We start from the raw sequence: 17,459 nt of genomic DNA on the forward strand, positions 1-17,459 counted from the left end.
GGCTGGTTGCCTGGTTGGTTTGTAGGGGTTGGCTGGTTGCCTGGTTGGTTTGTCGGGGTTGGCTGGTTGCCTGGTTGGTTCCTAGAGGTTGGCTGGTTGCCGGGTTGGTTTGTAGGGGTTGTCTGGTTGCCTGGTTGGTTTGTTGGGGTTGGCCGGTTGCCTGGTTGGTTCCTAGAGGTTGGCTGGTTGCCGGGTTGATTTGTAGGGGTTGTCTGGTTTCCTGGTTGGTTTGTAGAGGTTGGCTGGTTGCCTGATTGGTTCCTAGAGGTTGGCTGGTTGCCTGATTGGTTTGCCGGGGTTGGCTGGTTGCCTGGTTGGTTTGCAGAGGTTGGCTGGTTGCCTGGTTGGTTTGTAGGGGTTGGCTGGTTGCCTGGTTGGTTTGTAGGGGTTGGCTGGTTGCCTGGTTGGTTTGTAGGGTCGGCTGATTGCCTGGTTGGTTTGTAGGGGTTGGCTGGTTGCCTGGTTGGTTTGTAGGGGTTGGCTGGTTGCCTGGTTGGTTTGTAGGGGTTGGCTGGTTGCCTGGTTGGTTTGTAGGGGTTGGCTGGTTGCCTGGTTGGTTTGTAGGGCTTGGCTGTTTGTCTGGATGATTGACAAAGCCTAGCAGACCAACATGGAAATAAGTCTTTGACCTTGATATGTGATTTTTGTCTAATAAACTAATCTAAACTAGTTGGTTACCTGGTTGGTTGTAGAGGATCCAGTGGTTGCTAAGAGTTGTCTGCTTGTCTGGTTGTTTGTCAAGGACTTATTGGTTGTCGAGGACGTGTTGGTTTTTGAGGACTCATTGGCTGTCTGGTTGGTTGATAGGGGTTGGCTAGTTGCCTGGATGGTTGTCGAAGACTCACATGTTGCTAAGGGCTGGGTGGTTGCTAAGGGTTGGCTAGTTGCCTGGTTGGTTGTTGCAGAGTCACTGGTTGCTAGGGGCTGAATGGTTGCTAAGGGCAGGTTACCTGTTGAGGGTTGGTTAGTTTCTAAGTGCCAGTTGTTATTGTAGCAGATCAGAGGGGGAGCACTACAATGAGAGAAAACAAAAAGTGGTTACACACACACACACACACACACACACACACACACACACACACACACACACACACACATACACACCAGGCCAGTTGGGTTTGTAGGTCCTGTGTGAGCTGGTAACACTGAGCGTAGTAGCTACCCTGGGCTTCTACAAAGTCAGACAGGCTTCTCAAATGGGCAGCCTGCAACAGACAGGGTAGAACGAGAGAGTGAGCAGGTGTCTGTGTTAATACCAGTCTATGTGAATGTGTGTGTGCGCGAGCGTGTTGGTACATACATGTGTAGTGTTGATTCCCTCCAGCAGTAGTCTGGTGATCTCTGACTGTCGGTCAAACACACACTGAGAGATCCTCAGCTCCATCTCTGCCTGAGAGACTTCCTGGGCCCACATCTGACAGCAATGGATAGAGATACATAGGATCAATCAATGAGAAGACATAAAGGAACAGGACTAACCAATGAGAAAACAGACAGGAACAGGACCAACCAATGAGAAAACTACTGGTCCATTTTCATTATATCGTCCAGTCTTACTGTGCTACCTGATGTTAAAACAAGCGTGCGGGAGTGTGCATGTGTATATGTGAGGACTGACCTTCAGCCATCTGACTCGTAGGAAGCTGAACATGTAGGAGACATGATCTACATACTCCTCTCCTAATGGGTTAGCATTTAGACCCTGAGAGAGAGAAAGGGAGAGAGAGAGAGAGAGAGAGAGAGAGAGAGAGAGAGAGAGAGAGAGAATGAGAAAAAGAGAGAGAATGAGAAAGAAAGAAAGAGACACAGAGAGCGAGAGAGAGAGAATGAGATAGAGAGAGGGTGAGAGAGATAGATAGAGGAGAGAGAGATGAGACTTGACTTTTGATGCTATGCATTGTTGACATTCTTGGAAACCTAAGGCACACCTCTCCTGACCCAAATAGCATAAATCTTTCAAGCCACCACTGACCCTTCGTTAAGTCTGAGTAGGTCCAATGGATAGCAACTGTCGTCCAGTCTGACACCTAGGACAAGCTCACGTTTAAATCGCATGAAAGTCAGTGAGGGCTATGGAAAAAACTGAGTTTCTTTTTTTTAAATAACAAAAATGTAATAATTTAAAAATAATTGAACAGTGCACCAGGGGTACTTGCTACTGTGATTCCTGAGATGCAGAGCCTTTTGGAGTATTTTGATATTCCAAAATGATAATTTGTTACATTGTTTGCTAGCTCAGCTGGTTAGCGAAGGGTCAATTCATGTTGTCAGCAGTGTGAGATCAGCAGTAGGAGGTTAGCAGTATGGGGTCAGCAGTGAGACGTCAGCAGTAGGAGGTCAGCAGTGTGAGGTCAGCAGTGTGAGGTCAGCAGTATGTGGTCAGCAGTATTGGGTCAGCAGTATGTGGTCAGCAGTATGGGGTCAGCAGTATGTGGTCAGCAGTATGGGGTCAGCAGTGAGAGGTCAGCAGTAGGAGATCAGCAGTAGGACGTCAGCAGTACGAGGTCAGCAGTGTGTGGTCAGCAGTATGGGGTCAGCAGTGAAAGGTCAGCAGTGTGTGGTCAGCAGTATGGGGTCAGCAGTACGAGGTCAGCAGTGTGTGGTCAGCAGTACGAGGTCAGCAGTGAGAGGTCAGCAGTAGGAGGTCAGCAGTGTGAGGTCAGCAGTGTGAGGTCAGCAGTATGAGGTCAGCAGTATGAGGTCAGCAGTGAAAGGTCAGCAGTATGTGGTCAGCAGTACGAGGTCAGCAGTACGAGGTCAGCAGTAGGAGGTCAGCAGTACGAGGTCAGCAGTAGGAGGTCAGCAGTAGGTCAGCAGTAGGAGGTCAGCAGTATGAGGTGGGCAGTATGAGGTCAGCAGTATGAGGTCAGCAGTATGAGGTCAGCAGTACGAGGTCAGCAGTAGGAGGTGGGCAGTATGAGGTCAGCAGTATGTGTGTTCTCACCCGGGCCTCGCTGTCTGCTTCCTGTGCCTTTCTCAGTCTAGCCTTCGCAATGTCCAGATCTAACCGCTTATTCACCAGCTGCCTGCGCTCATTCTACGCACACACGCACGCACACACACACACAAACACACACACGCAGTTGTCAGAGTGTATTTGTGTTATAATAGTGTGTGTGTGTTGTGGTGTGGTGTGTGTGTGTGTGTACCTGTATGACTATGTATTCCTGGTCAGTAAACCTCCGTAGAGGAGACAGGAAGTTGATGTCTGTACTCTGGATCAGCTTCTTGTTCGCCAACCCGATCTGCCTCTCCAACTCCCCACACTTAATCAGAGTACTACCTACACACACACACACATATATACACATGTCCAGTCTCTAACCATAGTGTGTGTGTGTACCGTAGGGTGTGTGTGTATCGTAGGGTGTGTGTGTGTGTGTACCGTAGGGTGTGTGTGTGTGTGTGTACCGTAGGGTGTGTTTCTCCCCAGTTCCAGAGCAGCGTCCATCATGTTTTCACTCAGCAGCTCGTGGGGGGTTGGCCTCTCAGGGGCGCTCCAATCCAGACCCTTATACAACAAGTCCTCTAAACGAGCTCCTAAAAGATTAGGGTTCAGAGATCAGGGGTTAGAGGTTAAAATCCCTTAGCTCACACACACACACACACACACACACACACACACACACACACACAGACTAACCAGGGTTAGGCTGCAATAAAGTCTCAGTCTGTGAGATGATTTTGTCAGTCCAGGTCTTAGTGGACTCTGCTCTGTCCAGGAGACTCCCCAACCGGCTGTCCAACTCTGTCTTCTCAGCCTGCCCCAGAGCTTCCTCCGTATACTGAGGAGATACAACACGTCATCTATGTGTGAGAGTGTGTGTGTTGTAGATGCAGTTTCAAAGGATCACATGAAAGGCTATTTCTTTGAGGAATGGCTGCTCCTGAGACCGTCGCTGTCCACTGTCACGTGGTGCTGAACATGACGTTGTCCATATGAATGGTGCTGAATCTCCGATTGCCGACCAGCGGCTTTGTTCACTTGAGCACAATTTATTTATTATGATTACATCTTGTGACAACTAGCTATATATGTTAGGCAAATACACTGCTGTCATCCCCGCTACTATCTAACTGAATCAGATTGACATAGAAATCGACCCTTGGAGATCAATGAAGTTAAATTCAACATCTCCCTCACCTGAACAGCTCGGTTGATAAACGCGCCCGCGTCCACAGCGAGCCTCGTGATATCCATCTGGTCAAGGTCGGCCGCTCTCCTACGGCGCAACGAGCTAGGCTAGTTGTCTAGCAGCCGTGGACAGCTATAAAAAGACATCTCTTCTAACCGGATTACTGGCATGTGAAAAACTGAGACCGTAAACAACGACCATTCTCGAAAGACAGAGTATGACTAGCGGTGATGTATCATGTCATAACATTTTCCACACAGAGGAGCTAAGAATATCCATCATATCAGCTCGCGTTGTTTGAATGAATGACAGCGGAATCTGTTTACCTATCCAGCAGCTCGTTTCTCTATTCGCGGCTTTAGGGGATGTTTTGGTGACGTCAATGGGCTGCTGCAAAGAACATTTGTCGCGCTATGACGCGAAGAAGATTAGGTGTCCCGCAAAATGTCAAACTCCCTCTGTCATGTGTGAGTGAATGGTTCATGTACAGTGCCTTGCAAAAGTATTCACCCCCTTGGCGTTGTTCTTATTTTGTTGCATTACAACCTGTAATTTAAATGGATTTTAATTTCGATGTCATGTAAATGGACATAAACAAAATAGTCCAAATTGGTGAAGCGAAATGAAAAAAATGTACTTGTTTTTTTTTTTAAACACGGAAAAGCCCTTAAATAATATCTGGTGCAACCAATTACCTTCAGAAGTTACACAATTAAATAAAGTCCACTTGTGTGCAATCTAAGTGTCACATGATCTCAGTATATATACACCTGTTCTGAAAGGCCCCAGAGTCTGCAACACCACTAAGCAAGCAGGGACAAAGTTGTGGAGAAGTACAGATCAGGGTTGGGTTATAAAAAAATATCTGAAACGTTGAATATTCCACAGAGCACCATTAAATCCATTTAAAAAATGGAAAGAATATGGCACCACAACAAACCTACCAAAAGAGGGCCACCCACCAAATGCTGTGGGGATGTTTTTCCATTGGCGGGGACTGGGAAACTGGTCAGAATTGAAGGAATGGTGTATCTGTGTTTCAGTCTTTCAGAGATTTGAGACTGGGACGGAGGTTTTCCTTCCAGCAGGACAATGACCCTACGCATACTGCTAAAGCAACACTCAAGTGGTTTAAGGGGAAACATTTAAATGTCTTGGAATGGACTAGTCAAAGCCCAGACCTCAATCCAATTGACAATATATGGTATGATTTATAGAATGCTGTACACCATCGGAACCCATCCAACTTGATGGAGCTGGAGCAGTTTTGCCTTGAATGGGCCAAAATCCCAGTGGCTTGATGTGTCAAGCTTATAGAGACATACCCCAAGAGACTTGCAGCTGTAATGAGATTACACACACATTTCAGAAAATACTTTTTTTTTTATTACAGTAAAATTTGCAACTGCCCCATGAAAAACACAACAATTACTCCAGATTTACAAAAACATGAAAAGGGAAGAGAATTTCATTGATAACAGAACAAGTCAAATATTGAACATTGTAAACAGTGTCTCAGAGACGCCGTGTGCATCACAGGTAAGGTCCCCAGCCCAGGTACATCTGACACAGTAGTTTGTCGTCGGTAGCCTCCTGTATCAGGTAGTGGACGTGTCCCTCTATAGACAGAGGCAGACCCAACACCTTGTTACGACTCTTTATCACGCCCTGCAAACGCTGATCAATCTCACACACATGGGTCTTGGCCTGGGAGGGGAGACAGGAGGTGTTAGTTCATCCTTTCACATTTATTTAGAGATACTGTGTTTTATATGAACATTTATTTAGAGAGAGAGAGAGAGGGATAGAGTGTGTGTGTACCTTCTCGTTGACTATCTCTCCAGTCTCACTGGCCTGTGTCTTGGATTGTCCTTTGGGTTTACTCCACTCTACCAGAGGGTCATGGGAGAAATGTCTTCAGTACACTGAAACACACACACACACACACACACACACGTACACCCCACCATTGGTCCTTTGAAGTCCCACTCACCTGGTGGGCTAGTTTGGCACATGTTGATCTGAGTAGCCTCTGGCAAGAGGGACAGCTTCATTTAAATCCCTGTGTTAATATATGTGTGTGTTTATATGTGTGTGTACCTCATGAGTGGTTCTCTGGTCTCTCATCAGGCATAGCGCGACTTCACAGGCGGTTCTGAACAGCCCCTCTGTCCTCATAGGGCCCATAGCATGGACCATGTTCTGGGTCAGTCTGAACGGAACCACTTCCGGAACATCAAACGTCTCACCCTGAGAGAGTGAGGGGGGTTAGGGAGAGAGAAAGAGAGGGAGGAGAGAGAAAGAGAAGGGGTGGGATCGAGAGGCATGTATTCAATTTGGCCTCATGAACTTGTTGAGGTGCAAGCAAGTCCAAGCAACACACACCTTGTTGAAGAGGCAGTTGAAGTCGACGTGAACACACTCCCCGGTGAATGAGTCAAACAGGATGTTCTCTCCATGGCGGTCTCCAAGACCCAGGATGTAGCCCACCACGGACATCACCGCTGTGGAGCGACAGTAGGCTGACCTGCTGCTGTACCCACACACACACAAACACACACAATAGTCTGAAGTGTTCTGTCATCTCTGGGCTACAGCAGAGTGATGTACAGATGCCAGTTGGAGAAGTGACAGGTTAAACACCTTGTTGATGAGGCAGTTGAACTCTATGAGGCGACAGTCTTTCCGGAGGTCATCTTTAGGTTTACACATCACAGTGTAGCTCCTCCCATCACCTCCCTTCAGGCCGATCTTCTTGGGCTCCTGGAGGAATGCTAGGATCTCCACCTATACACACATCATCATGAGACACACACACACACCATGTGGCACGACACAGACACAGAAGGACAAACTATCCCCCCCCCACACACACAAAGAAAGACAAACCTCTCCCCCCACACCCACTGTAACGTCAAAGCCATGGAGGTAGGCCCAGTGTCCGGGGAATTCGTTGTGGTGCAGTGTGTTTGCAGGGCCAGTAGAGGGCAGTGTGGGGATGAGGACAGACTGCAGAGGGATCAGGATCTGGCTGAACGATGGCTCCTCCACCGGACGCTTCAACTGCCTGAAATGGACCCCATACTGAGAGTACTACTGTTACCATCCACCTGGAATACAGAGAGAGAGAAATGGACCCCATACTGAGACTACTGTTACCATCCACCTGGAAAACAGAGAGAGAACAATGGACCCCATACTGAGACTACTGTTACCATCCACCTGGAAAACAGAGAGAGAACAATGGACCCCATACTGAGACTACAACTGTTACCATCCACCTGGAATACAGAGAGAGAGAAATGGACCCCATACTGAGACTACTGTTACCTTCCACCTGGAATACAGAGAGAGAGAAATGGACCCCATACTGAGACTACTGTTACCATCCACCTGGAATACAGAGAGAGAGAAATGGACCTCATACTGAGACTACTACTGTTACCATCCACCTGGAATACAGAGAGAGAGAAATGGACCCCATACTGAGACTACTACTGTTACCATCCACCTGGAATACAGAGAGAGAGAAATGGACCCCATACTGAGACTACTACTATTACCATCCACCTGGAATACAGAGAGAGAAATGGACCCCATACTGAGACTACTGCTGTTACCATCCACCTGGAATACAGAGAGAGAGAAATGGAACCCATACTGAGAGTACTGTTACCATCCACCTGGAATACAGAGAGGGAAATGGAATACAGAGAGAGAAATCATAGAAATCACTAATACTGTTACCATCCACCTGGAATACAGAGAGAGAGAAATGGACCCCATACTGAGAGTACTGTTACCATCCACCTGGAATACAGAGAGAGAGAGAAATGGACCCCATACTGAGACTACTACTGTTACCATCCACCTGGAATACAGAGAGAGAGAAATGGACCCCATACTGAGAGTACTGTTGTTACCATCCACCTGGAATACAGAGAGAGAGAAATGGACCCCATACTGAGACTACTACTGTTACCATCCACCTGGAATACAGAGAGAGAGAAATGGACCCCATACTGAGAGTACTGCTGTTACCATCCACCTGGAATACAGAGAGAGAGAAATGGACCCCATACTGAGACTATTACTGTTACCATCCACCTGGAATACACAGAGAGAGAAATGGACCCCATACTGAGACTACTACTGTTACCATCCACCTGGAATACAGAGAGAGAGAAATGGACCCCATACTGAGAGTACTGCTGTTACCATCCACCTTGGAATACAGAGAGAGAGAAATGGACCCCATACTGAGACTACTACTGTTACCATCCACCTGGAATACAGAGAGAGAGAAATGGAATACAGAGAGAGAGAAATCACAGCTATGATTTTTTTTAACACAAAAGAAGAAAAATAGATTGCCTCAATTGCACTGGCCATGCTGTGAAACACTTTTGTTTTCTTTTTGTTGTTGAATTTTTACCCCTTTTTCATGGTATCCAATTTTTTTAGTAGCTACTATCTTGTCTCATCGCTACAACTCCCGTACGGGCTCAGGAGAGACGAAGGTTGAAAGTCATGCGTCCTCCAATACACAACCAAGCCGCACTGCTTCTTAACACAGCGTGCATCCAACCCGGAAGCCAGCCGCACCAATGTGTCGGAGGAAACACCGTGCACCTGGCAACCTTGGTTAGCGTGCACTGCGTGCGGCCCGCCACAGGAGTCGCTACCGGCCAAACCCTCCCTAACCCGGACGACACTAGGTCAATTGTTTTTGCATTATTTAAACCTACTGCATTGACAACAAGTTGTTACAGCAATGTAGTTAATTAGTTAGCTACAGTAGCGAGCTTAGTGTACTATTAACAAGCTACCGAGCTAGTTAGCATTAGTGACGTTTATCAAGTCATACTGTTAAATTATTTTACTAAACAATGTGAGGAGCAGTTGGAAAACTGTACTAAGTTAGCCAGCATTAGCTAGCATGTTAGCTAAATTAACGTTACCTACAGTAGCAAAACAATAACAATGTCCACCGTATAGACAGCACAGTCTCACCTCGCTAGCTCCTGCAGTGCAGGTATCATAGCGGACCTTTCCAAGCCTTTCATCTTTAGACCAGGGACTGTGAACAGTCCACAAAAAGCTCTATTTAAAAACAGCTGGCTAAATTGTACACTGTTATGAGAGAAACGACAACATTTCGGCCCTCAAGTCTTCCCCAAAGGAGCCGTTTGAAATCTTTCGCTCCTAAGTGACGTTTGGCTATGGCAACTGTAGAGGTCCAGTCTTGATTCGGACAAGTTACAAACGCAAACGGCTCTCCCTTGAGGAACTGCAGCAGATATGATGTAAAATGTACAGATTTACAGAATTCACATACCAGTAATTGAATAGGATATCTGTGGGGAGAAAAAATCTAAATATTTGCATGTTACTGTTATTGTCCAGCATGTCCTATTGAATATGATGATCACATTGGCCTTTTTCTACTGTGCAATATAACTGTGTATGTCTGTCTACTTCTGCAGGTGGTTCTGAGATTGAGAATCTGGACTACTAGCCTGAGTTTGTAGATATCTTGTGATTATACAGTACCAGTCAAAAGTTTGGACACACCTACTCATTCAAGGGTTTTTCTTTCTTTTTACTATTTTCTACATTGTACAATACTATTGAAGACATCAAAACTGTGAAATAACACATATGGAATCATGTAGTAACCAAAAAAGTGTTAAACGAATCAAAATATATTTTATATTTGAGTTTCTTCAAAGTAGTCACCCATGCAAGATGGCGCCAACAGAGATGGTCGCGTCGCATCAGGTCCTTCAGGACCTAAGGAAACTATGCAGTAATTTGTTATTTATGTATTATTTTTTATATTGTTAGCCCAGAAAACCTCAAGTGTTATTACATACAGCCGGGAAGAACTATTGGATATAAAAGTGACGTCAACTTAAAAACACCAGGAATACGACTTTCCTGAAGCAGATCATCTGTTTGGACCTCCACCCTGGACATGGGATCTTATCCCAGAGCCCGACCCAAAACAACGTGGTCGCCGCAGGAGAGACTCAGAAGGCGAGCACACCATCCGCCGCTTCCAAGCATATTACTCGCCAATGTCCAACCTCTAGATAACAAGGTGGACAAAATTAGGGCACAAGTTGCCTTCCGGAGAGATATCAGAGATTGTAACATTCTCTGTTTCACGGAAACATGGCTCACTCGGGATACGTTGTCAGAGTCGGTACAGCCACCCGGTTTATTCACGCATCGCGCCGACAGAAACAAACATCTCTCTGGTAAGAAGAAGGGCGGGGGTGTATGCCTTATGATTCATGACTCATGGTGTGATCATAACAACATACAGGAACTCAAGTCCTTTTGTTCACCTGACCTAGAATTCCTTACAATGAAATGCCGACTGCATTATCTACCAAGAGAATTCTCTTAGATTATAGTCACAGCCGTGTATATCCCCCCAAGCAGATACCTCGACGGCCCTGAAAGAACTTCACTGGACTCTATGTAAACTGGAAACCTTATATCCTAAGGCTGCATTTATTGTAGCTGGGGATTTTAACAAATCTTATCTGAGAACAAGACTTCCTAAATTCTATCAGCATATCGAATGCGCGACACGGGCTGGTAGCATTCTGGACCATTGCTACTCTAACTTCTGTGATGCATACAAAGCCCTCCCTTCAGCAAATCTGAGCATGACTCCATGCTCCCAGCCTATAGACAGAAACTAAAACAGGAAACTCCCATGCTCAGGTCTATCCAACGCTGGTCTGACCAATCGGATTCCATGCTTCAAGATTGCTTCGATCACGTGGACTGGGATATGTTCCGGGTAGCCTCAGACAATTGACGTATACGTTGACTCGGTGAGCGAGTTTATTAGCAAGTGCATTGGTGATGTTGTACTCATGGTGGGAAGGCGACTGGAAACATGACCGAATACAAACAGTGTAGCTATTACTCCGCAAGGCAATCAAACAAGCAAAGTGTCAGTATAGAGACAAAGTAGAGTCACAATTCAACGGCTCAAACACGAGACGTATGTGGCAGGGTCTACAGTCAATCACGGATTACAAAAAGAAAACGAGCCCCGTCGCAGACATCAACGTCTTGCTCCCAGACAAATTAAACAACTTCTTTGCTCGCTTTGAGGACAATACAGTACCACTGACACAGCCCGCTACCAAAGCCTGTGGGCTCCTTCTCTGTGGCCAACATGAGTAAAACATTTAAACGCAGACCAGTTGGCTGGTGTGTTTATGGACATATTCAATCAATCCCTGTCCCAGTCTGCTGTGCCCACATGCTTCAAGATGGCCACCATTATTCCTGTTCCCAAGAAAGCCAAGGTAACTGAACTAAATGACTATCGCCCTGTAGCACTCACTTCTGTCATCATGAAGTGCTTTGAGAGACTAGTCAAGGATCATATCCCCTCCACCCTACCTAACACCCTAGACCCACTCCAATTTGCTTACCGCCCCAATAGGTCCACAGACTACACAATCGCCATCACACTGCACACTGCCCTAACCTATCTGGACAAGAGGAATACCAATGTAAGAATGGTGTTCATTGACTACAGCTCAGCATTTAACACCATAGTACCCTCCAAACTCGTCGTCAAGCTCGAGACCCTGGGTCTCGATCCCGCCCTGTGCAACTGGGTCCTGGACTTTCTGACGGGCCTCCCAGGTGGTGAGGGTAGGAAACAACATCTCCACCCTGCTGATCCTCAACACTGGGGCCCCACAAGGGTGCGTTCTCAGCCTTCTCCTGTACTCCCTGTTCACCCATGACTGCGTGGCCATGCACGGCTCCAACTCAATCATCAAGTTTGCAGGCACACTTAACCAGCATGGCTACCACAGCATTCTGTAGCAATACACCATCCCATCTGGTTTGCGCTTAGTAGGACTATGTTTTTCAAACTGACAATGACCAAATACACCTTCAGGCTATGTAAGGGCTATTTGACGAAGAAGGATAGTGATGGAGGGCTGCATCAGATGACCTGGCCTTCACAATCACCCAACCTCAACCCATTTGAGATGGTTTGGGATGAGTTGGACTTCAGAGTGAAGGAAAAGCAGCCAAAAACTGCTCATCATATGTGGGAACTCTTTCAATACTGTTGGAAAAGCATTCCAGGTGAAGCTGGTTGAGAGAATGCCAAGAGTGTGCAAAGCTGTCATCAAGGCAAAGAAAGGGTGGCTACTTTGAAGAATCTAAAATACAAAATGTATTTTGATTTGATTAACACCTTTTTGGTTACTACATATTTGCATATGTGTTATTTCATAGTTGTGATGTCTTCACTATTCTACAATGTAGAAAATAGTATAAATAAAAGAAAAACCCTTGAATGGGTAGGTGTGTCCAAACCTTTGACTGGTACTTCATATTCTAAGAGCTCTTGTGTATTTATTCAAATAGCTTGTAGGTCTCTTGTGTATATATTCAAATAGCTTGTAGGTCTCTTGTGGTATATATTCTAAGAGTTTGTAGGTCTCGTGTGGTTTATTTCCATTATCAGGCTGAGCACCAGTGTTTGGCTCCAAAATGTTGCCGTTTGTGTTTCCACCTCTGAGGCTCAGCCCAAAAAAGCTGTATCTGTGGTACAGTAATTATCACTGCCAGTTGAAATGTGGGAGTGAGGCAAGAGGGGAAGATGTAACTGTGAAATAAATGGACTAAGTCACATCCCAGCATTGTTACTGAGATGAAAGTTGGGACCATGCATCAAATCCCACAAGGCTAACTGACCTCATTCCAACACACAGTTCTCCTTTGTTTCCTATGTTTCCATTTATCTCAGTCCCGGATGAAGGGTGTCAAAAACACGTGTTTCTTAAATGGGTTTTATTATACATGTTTATGATTGAGTATTCAAAAATGCACCACCCCTCCCACACACACAAAATTTGCATGAACAAAATGTCAGTCTGTTATCTTCGGGTGGATTGAGTTTACTAAGTCAAGAGAATTACACAACATTTACAGGTCTGTAGTGTGTCTGTACTGTTAATTCTGTAAGGTGTGTGTATGTGTGTGTGATTGAAACCAAAGGGTTCACGTCCCCTCCACTACATAGATTTATAATTCTATTCTGTTGTTTCTTTTACGCAGAATGAATTAATACATTCATAATTTAGATATTAAAATGATCCATCAGTGCCTCCTTGAGCACACTAGGCACATAACCGCTCGGTTTCTATCAGTATGAAATAAATGTTTAATGAACAATCAGCTGCGCTCTGATTCTCCGATTATATACACTGATCTAATCACAGACTAGATGTGCAGGAGACAGGAAGAGGGTAAAGGGAAAGGAGCCGATTGGGACAGGCTGTTAGTGTATGTTAGTGTGTGTGTGTGTTCAGCCGTCAGCTTTCTTCATGCCCCTCCCCATCAGGCATGCGAACACAGTCAGAACCATCTTGGGTTTCACCTCGACCAGGTCATCAGGCAGAGCATAGACACGGGCTCCAATCTTCCTGGATACCGTGATAGCGTACCTACAGGAAGACAAAAGGGAAGGGAAAGAGGTCAGTCAGAAGTAAGAGGTTAGAGGTTGGGGGTCGAGGTCATTTAGAGTTCAGAGGTTACGGGTCAGGGGTTATTTACTTGGCGTTGTTGAGCTTGTCTGCATCGCTGAGCTCCCCTCTCTTCACCAGATCCTCTTTGATAGATTTGGGGGCGATGGTGTCTAACAAGTCTATCACTGGGAGACTAGTACTGATCAGCTTATCCTGCAGGACACACACACACACACACACATTAAAGCTGTTCACACGAACACAACGTGCACTGCACACTCACACTCATACACACCCACCTTGAAGCTGCTGATCTGTGAGTCCTTGCCTCCCTCTTTGAGCTGAGTGTTGACCCAGTTGATTATGATCTGGTCTCCAATCTTCTCCCCATCTCCTAGATCAGACAACACCTGGAGAGTGTACCTGGGGGGGGATGATAAAGGGATAGTAAGAGGTGAGAGAGATGTCGAAGTGAAAAGGAAAGGAGTGTGTTTGTACTGTAAATACCTCCTCATCAGCTGCCAGACCAGAGCCAATGTATGCATGGGACTTCCCTCGTTCAGATTCACTCCTCCAATTCCCACCAATGAGAATCGAGCTTTATTCCGACCCAGTTCCACCGCATAGGTACAGTTCTCCAACTACACACACAGACACACCAACACAATGCCTGGAAATCCTCTGTATTTTCATCAACAATATATTGATAAAAGAGAGTATCTGTGTGTGTGTGTGCGCGCGCATGTGCATGTGTGTGTGTGTGCCAAATACGCCGGATATTGTTGTTGTGGGGGAGGCTAGGGTAGGTGCTCGTTTTGGAAGTGGGCTGCTCATTGGACTACGTGGAGCAGGCCTTTGCTGAGAAGCCTGACATAAACTAGGGCAAAGCAATTGGCTAGGTACTCTCTGTTTCAGCTGTCATGGGCAGCCTAGCTGTTTGGAGAAGCAGGTGCTTTCTGTAGTGCAACTCATACATCGACCTTTGAAATGTTTTGGATCCTTTTTTTGTCAATTTGATTGGTGGATTCAAGTAAAGTATTTAAAATGTGTGTGTGTACCTTCTTCATGTTACTGCCCAGTGCAGAGTATGGAGGTCTGTTGACTTTTTTCCACTCTACAGGGACGTTGACTTTCTCATACAACTGGAGAATCACCACCGCATCACACAGGTCACTGCAACACACGCACGCACGCACGCACGCACGCACGCACGCACGCACGCACGCACGCACGCACGCACGCACGCACGCACGCACGCACGCACACGCACGCACACACACACGCACACACACGCACACACACACGCACACACACACACACACACACACACACACACACACACACACACACACACACACACACACACACACACACACACACACACACACACACACACACACACACACACACACACACACACACACACACACACACACACACACACACACGCACACACACACACACACACACACACGCACATCACGCACACACGCACACACACACACACACACACACACACACACACACACACACACCAATCAACACATGCAAACATCAACACACACACACCAATCAACACATGCAAACATCAACATACAAGCACTAATCAACACATGCAAACATCAACATACAAGCACTAATCAACACATGCAAACATCAACACACACACACACCAATCAACACATGTAAACATCAACACACACACACCAATCAACACATGCAAACATCAACACACACACACCAATCAACACATGCAAACATCAACACACACACACCAATCAACACATGCAAACATCAACACACACACACCAATCAACACATGCAAACATCAACACACACACATGCATACTCTCTCTGTGTGTGTGTGTGCGTGTGTGTGTGTGGTTACTGTACCAGTAGAGGTGGTTGACATAGGGAGCAACTCCCAGAGAGTTCATCCAGTTCCTGAATGTTTTCTCCTCTCTAGATTCTCCTGTTAGGACAACAGTACACATATTACAGTGTGCTGTGAGAGAGAGAAAGAGTGTATGTGTGTGTGTGTAGCTCACCCTCTAAGAGTGATGTGTCTATGTTGTTGCTGTTAGTCCTCTTCAGGGCCGTGTGTGTAGTCCTCTTCAGGGCCGTGTGTGTGTGTGTACTCCTCTTCAGGGCCGTGTGGGTGTGTGTGTGTGTGTGTGTGTGTGCAGCTCACCCTCTATGAGTGCTGTCTATGTTGTTGCTGTTAGTCCTCTTCAGGGCCAGTGGGTGTGTGTGTGTGTGTGTGTGTGTGCAGCTCACCCTCTATGAGTGCTGTCTATGTTGTTGCTGTTAGTCCTCTTCAGGGCCAGGTGTGTGTGTGTGTGTGTGTGTGTGTGTGCAGCTCACCCTCTATGAGTGCTGTCTATGTTGTTGCTGTTAGTCCTCTTCAGGGCCAGGTGTGTGTGTGTGTGTGTGTGTGTGTGTGTGTGTGTGTGTGTGTGTGTGTGTGTGTGTGTGTGTGTGCGTGTGTGTGCAGCTCACCCTCTATGAGTGCTGTGTCTATGTTGTTGCTGTTAGTCCTCTTCAGGGCCGGGTGTGTGTTGAAGAGGTTGGCTACGAAGGCCAGGTTCAGCTTGCTGTTGCCAGACACCACATCCATAGGAGACACAAACTGTCTGCAGTCCAGACGGGCTGCCTGGCGAAGCATCATCTCTGCCCTGCGTTCGTCGTCACGCTCCTATACACACACACACAAACGAAAATGGCAACACACACACACACACGCATGAAAACATGAACACGCACATATGAATATACACCCACTTACATTGATGCCGGTCATATCGATGTGGATGGCCATCTCGTCTATGTCCTCTCCATTAGGTGAGATCTGGTCCAACAGGGTGAAATATGCCCTGGAATCCTACAGTATAATAACAGCATTAATACATAAACAACATATTTTCAGTGTGTGTGTGTGTGTGTGCGCGCGTGACTGTACGTGAGTGAATGTGTGTGTGTGTATTACCTTGATGTCTTGGCTGAAGTTGCTGATTGGTTGGGCCCCAGCGTTGCCTAGGTGATGGTTGACCCAGCGTAGCAACAGTTCTTCAGGAGACAATGACATCAGGTGCTCTAACTCCTCCCCCTCAAACAGCAGGTTAATAAGAGCTGCAAATAAACACAATAAGCCAATCGGCTTGCAGTGTGGTACAGATACACACACACACAAACAGCCAATAGGGTTGCAGGATGTTACAGGTGGGGTCATATAATTGAACATGGGCATAAAGTTCATATGACATTGAAACTAAATTAGACACTCTCTTTGTTTGTGGCTGTGTATGCGTGCATGTGTGTATGTGTTTGACAATGTGTGTGTGTGTGTACCTTCGTTGCTGCTGATCTCTATGTCAGCAAACAGTCCTATCTTGATAATCTGCCAAAGCAGCCCCAGCACCAGGTGGGGTTTCCCAGCCATCAGGTCAGGGGCGTCGATGTTGACCACGGTACAGCCGATAGACAACGCAGAGTTTATCGCCAGCATCAGGTTCTCCTAGAGAAGGGAGAGAGAGAGTGAGTTACAGTTTTGATAAGGGACAATCCAACTTTTCCTCTGTGTGTGTGTGTGTGTGTGTGTGTGTGTGTGTGTGTGTGTGTGTGTGTGTGTGTTAACTCACGGTCATGGTAAAGGTGGTGTGTTTCTTGGTGTTGATTACTCTCTCATCGATGGTGTCAGACTGGGAGAGGTTGATCATTTTACTGCAATGACAAAACAGAGTATATGATAGCAGTGTGTGTGTGTGTGTGTGTGTGTGTGTGTGTGTGTGTGTGTGTGTGT

General features: G+C 46.4%; 2 protein-coding genes and 1 pseudogene across 5 annotated transcripts in view; all 3 read right to left on the minus strand.

Annotated features, from left to right (window-relative positions):
- Nucleotides 1-257: 257 nt before the first annotated feature.
- Nucleotides 258-4,515, minus strand: LOC112236100 (endophilin-B1). Its single transcript, XM_042318740.1, has 10 exons — nucleotides 4,145-4,515; nucleotides 3,644-3,785; nucleotides 3,412-3,540; nucleotides 3,150-3,283; nucleotides 2,945-3,037; nucleotides 1,619-1,702; nucleotides 1,301-1,414; nucleotides 1,105-1,205; nucleotides 679-1,012; nucleotides 258-597 (listed from the first exon to the last, which is right to left on the minus strand). Exons 1-10 carry the CDS (start codon nucleotides 4,199-4,201, stop codon nucleotides 262-264), a joined length of 1,524 nt encoding a protein of 507 aa, XP_042174674.1. The 5' UTR covers nucleotides 4,202-4,515; the 3' UTR covers nucleotides 258-261.
- A 990-nt stretch (nucleotides 4,516-5,505) lies between these two features.
- Nucleotides 5,506-9,178, minus strand: LOC112236099 (annotated as a pseudogene).
- A 3,790-nt stretch (nucleotides 9,179-12,968) lies between these two features.
- The window catches only part of LOC112236104 (plastin-1-like), an 11,320-nt gene continuing 6,829 nt past the window's right edge, over nucleotides 12,969-17,459 (minus strand). For all 4 annotated transcript variants that reach the window (XM_042318742.1, XM_042318741.1, XM_042318743.1 and 1 more), the window contains 11 exons: nucleotides 17,299-17,380; nucleotides 17,009-17,174; nucleotides 16,647-16,789; nucleotides 16,446-16,541; nucleotides 16,160-16,355; nucleotides 15,554-15,632; nucleotides 14,719-14,833; nucleotides 14,168-14,301; nucleotides 13,960-14,083; nucleotides 13,749-13,873; nucleotides 12,969-13,639 (listed from right to left, as the gene is read on the minus strand). In XM_042318742.1, the coding sequence (XP_042174676.1) occupies nucleotides 13,501-13,639; nucleotides 13,749-13,873; nucleotides 13,960-14,083; nucleotides 14,168-14,301; nucleotides 14,719-14,833; nucleotides 15,554-15,632; nucleotides 16,160-16,355; nucleotides 16,446-16,541; nucleotides 16,647-16,789; nucleotides 17,009-17,174; nucleotides 17,299-17,380 (1,399 nt within the window). In that variant the 3' untranslated portion in view covers nucleotides 12,969-13,500. The remainder of the gene's footprint in view (nucleotides 13,640-13,748; nucleotides 13,874-13,959; nucleotides 14,084-14,167; nucleotides 14,302-14,718; nucleotides 14,834-15,553; nucleotides 15,633-16,159; nucleotides 16,356-16,445; nucleotides 16,542-16,646; nucleotides 16,790-17,008; nucleotides 17,175-17,298; nucleotides 17,381-17,459) is intronic.

This window comes from Oncorhynchus tshawytscha, unplaced genomic scaffold (genome assembly GCF_018296145.1).
Source record: "Oncorhynchus tshawytscha isolate Ot180627B unplaced genomic scaffold, Otsh_v2.0 Un_scaffold_339_pilon_pilon, whole genome shotgun sequence".
Classification (NCBI taxonomy): Eukaryota; Metazoa; Chordata; class Actinopteri; order Salmoniformes; family Salmonidae; genus Oncorhynchus; species Oncorhynchus tshawytscha.

Excerpts from the sequence above, each read along its gene's own strand:
- LOC112236100 (XM_042318740.1), bottom strand. The coding sequence starts at position 4,201 with ATGGATATCACGAGGCTCGCTGTGGACGCGGGCGCGTTTATCAACCGA. Across the intron at positions 3,038-3,149 it reads AGGAATACATAGTCATACAG|AATGAGCGCAGGCAGCTGGT; the intron begins GTACACACACAC and ends GTGTGTGCGTAG. Across the intron at positions 1,703-2,944 it reads AAGCAGACAGCGAGGCCCGG|GGTCTAAATGCTAACCCATT; the intron begins GTGAGAACACAC and ends TCTCTCTCTCAG.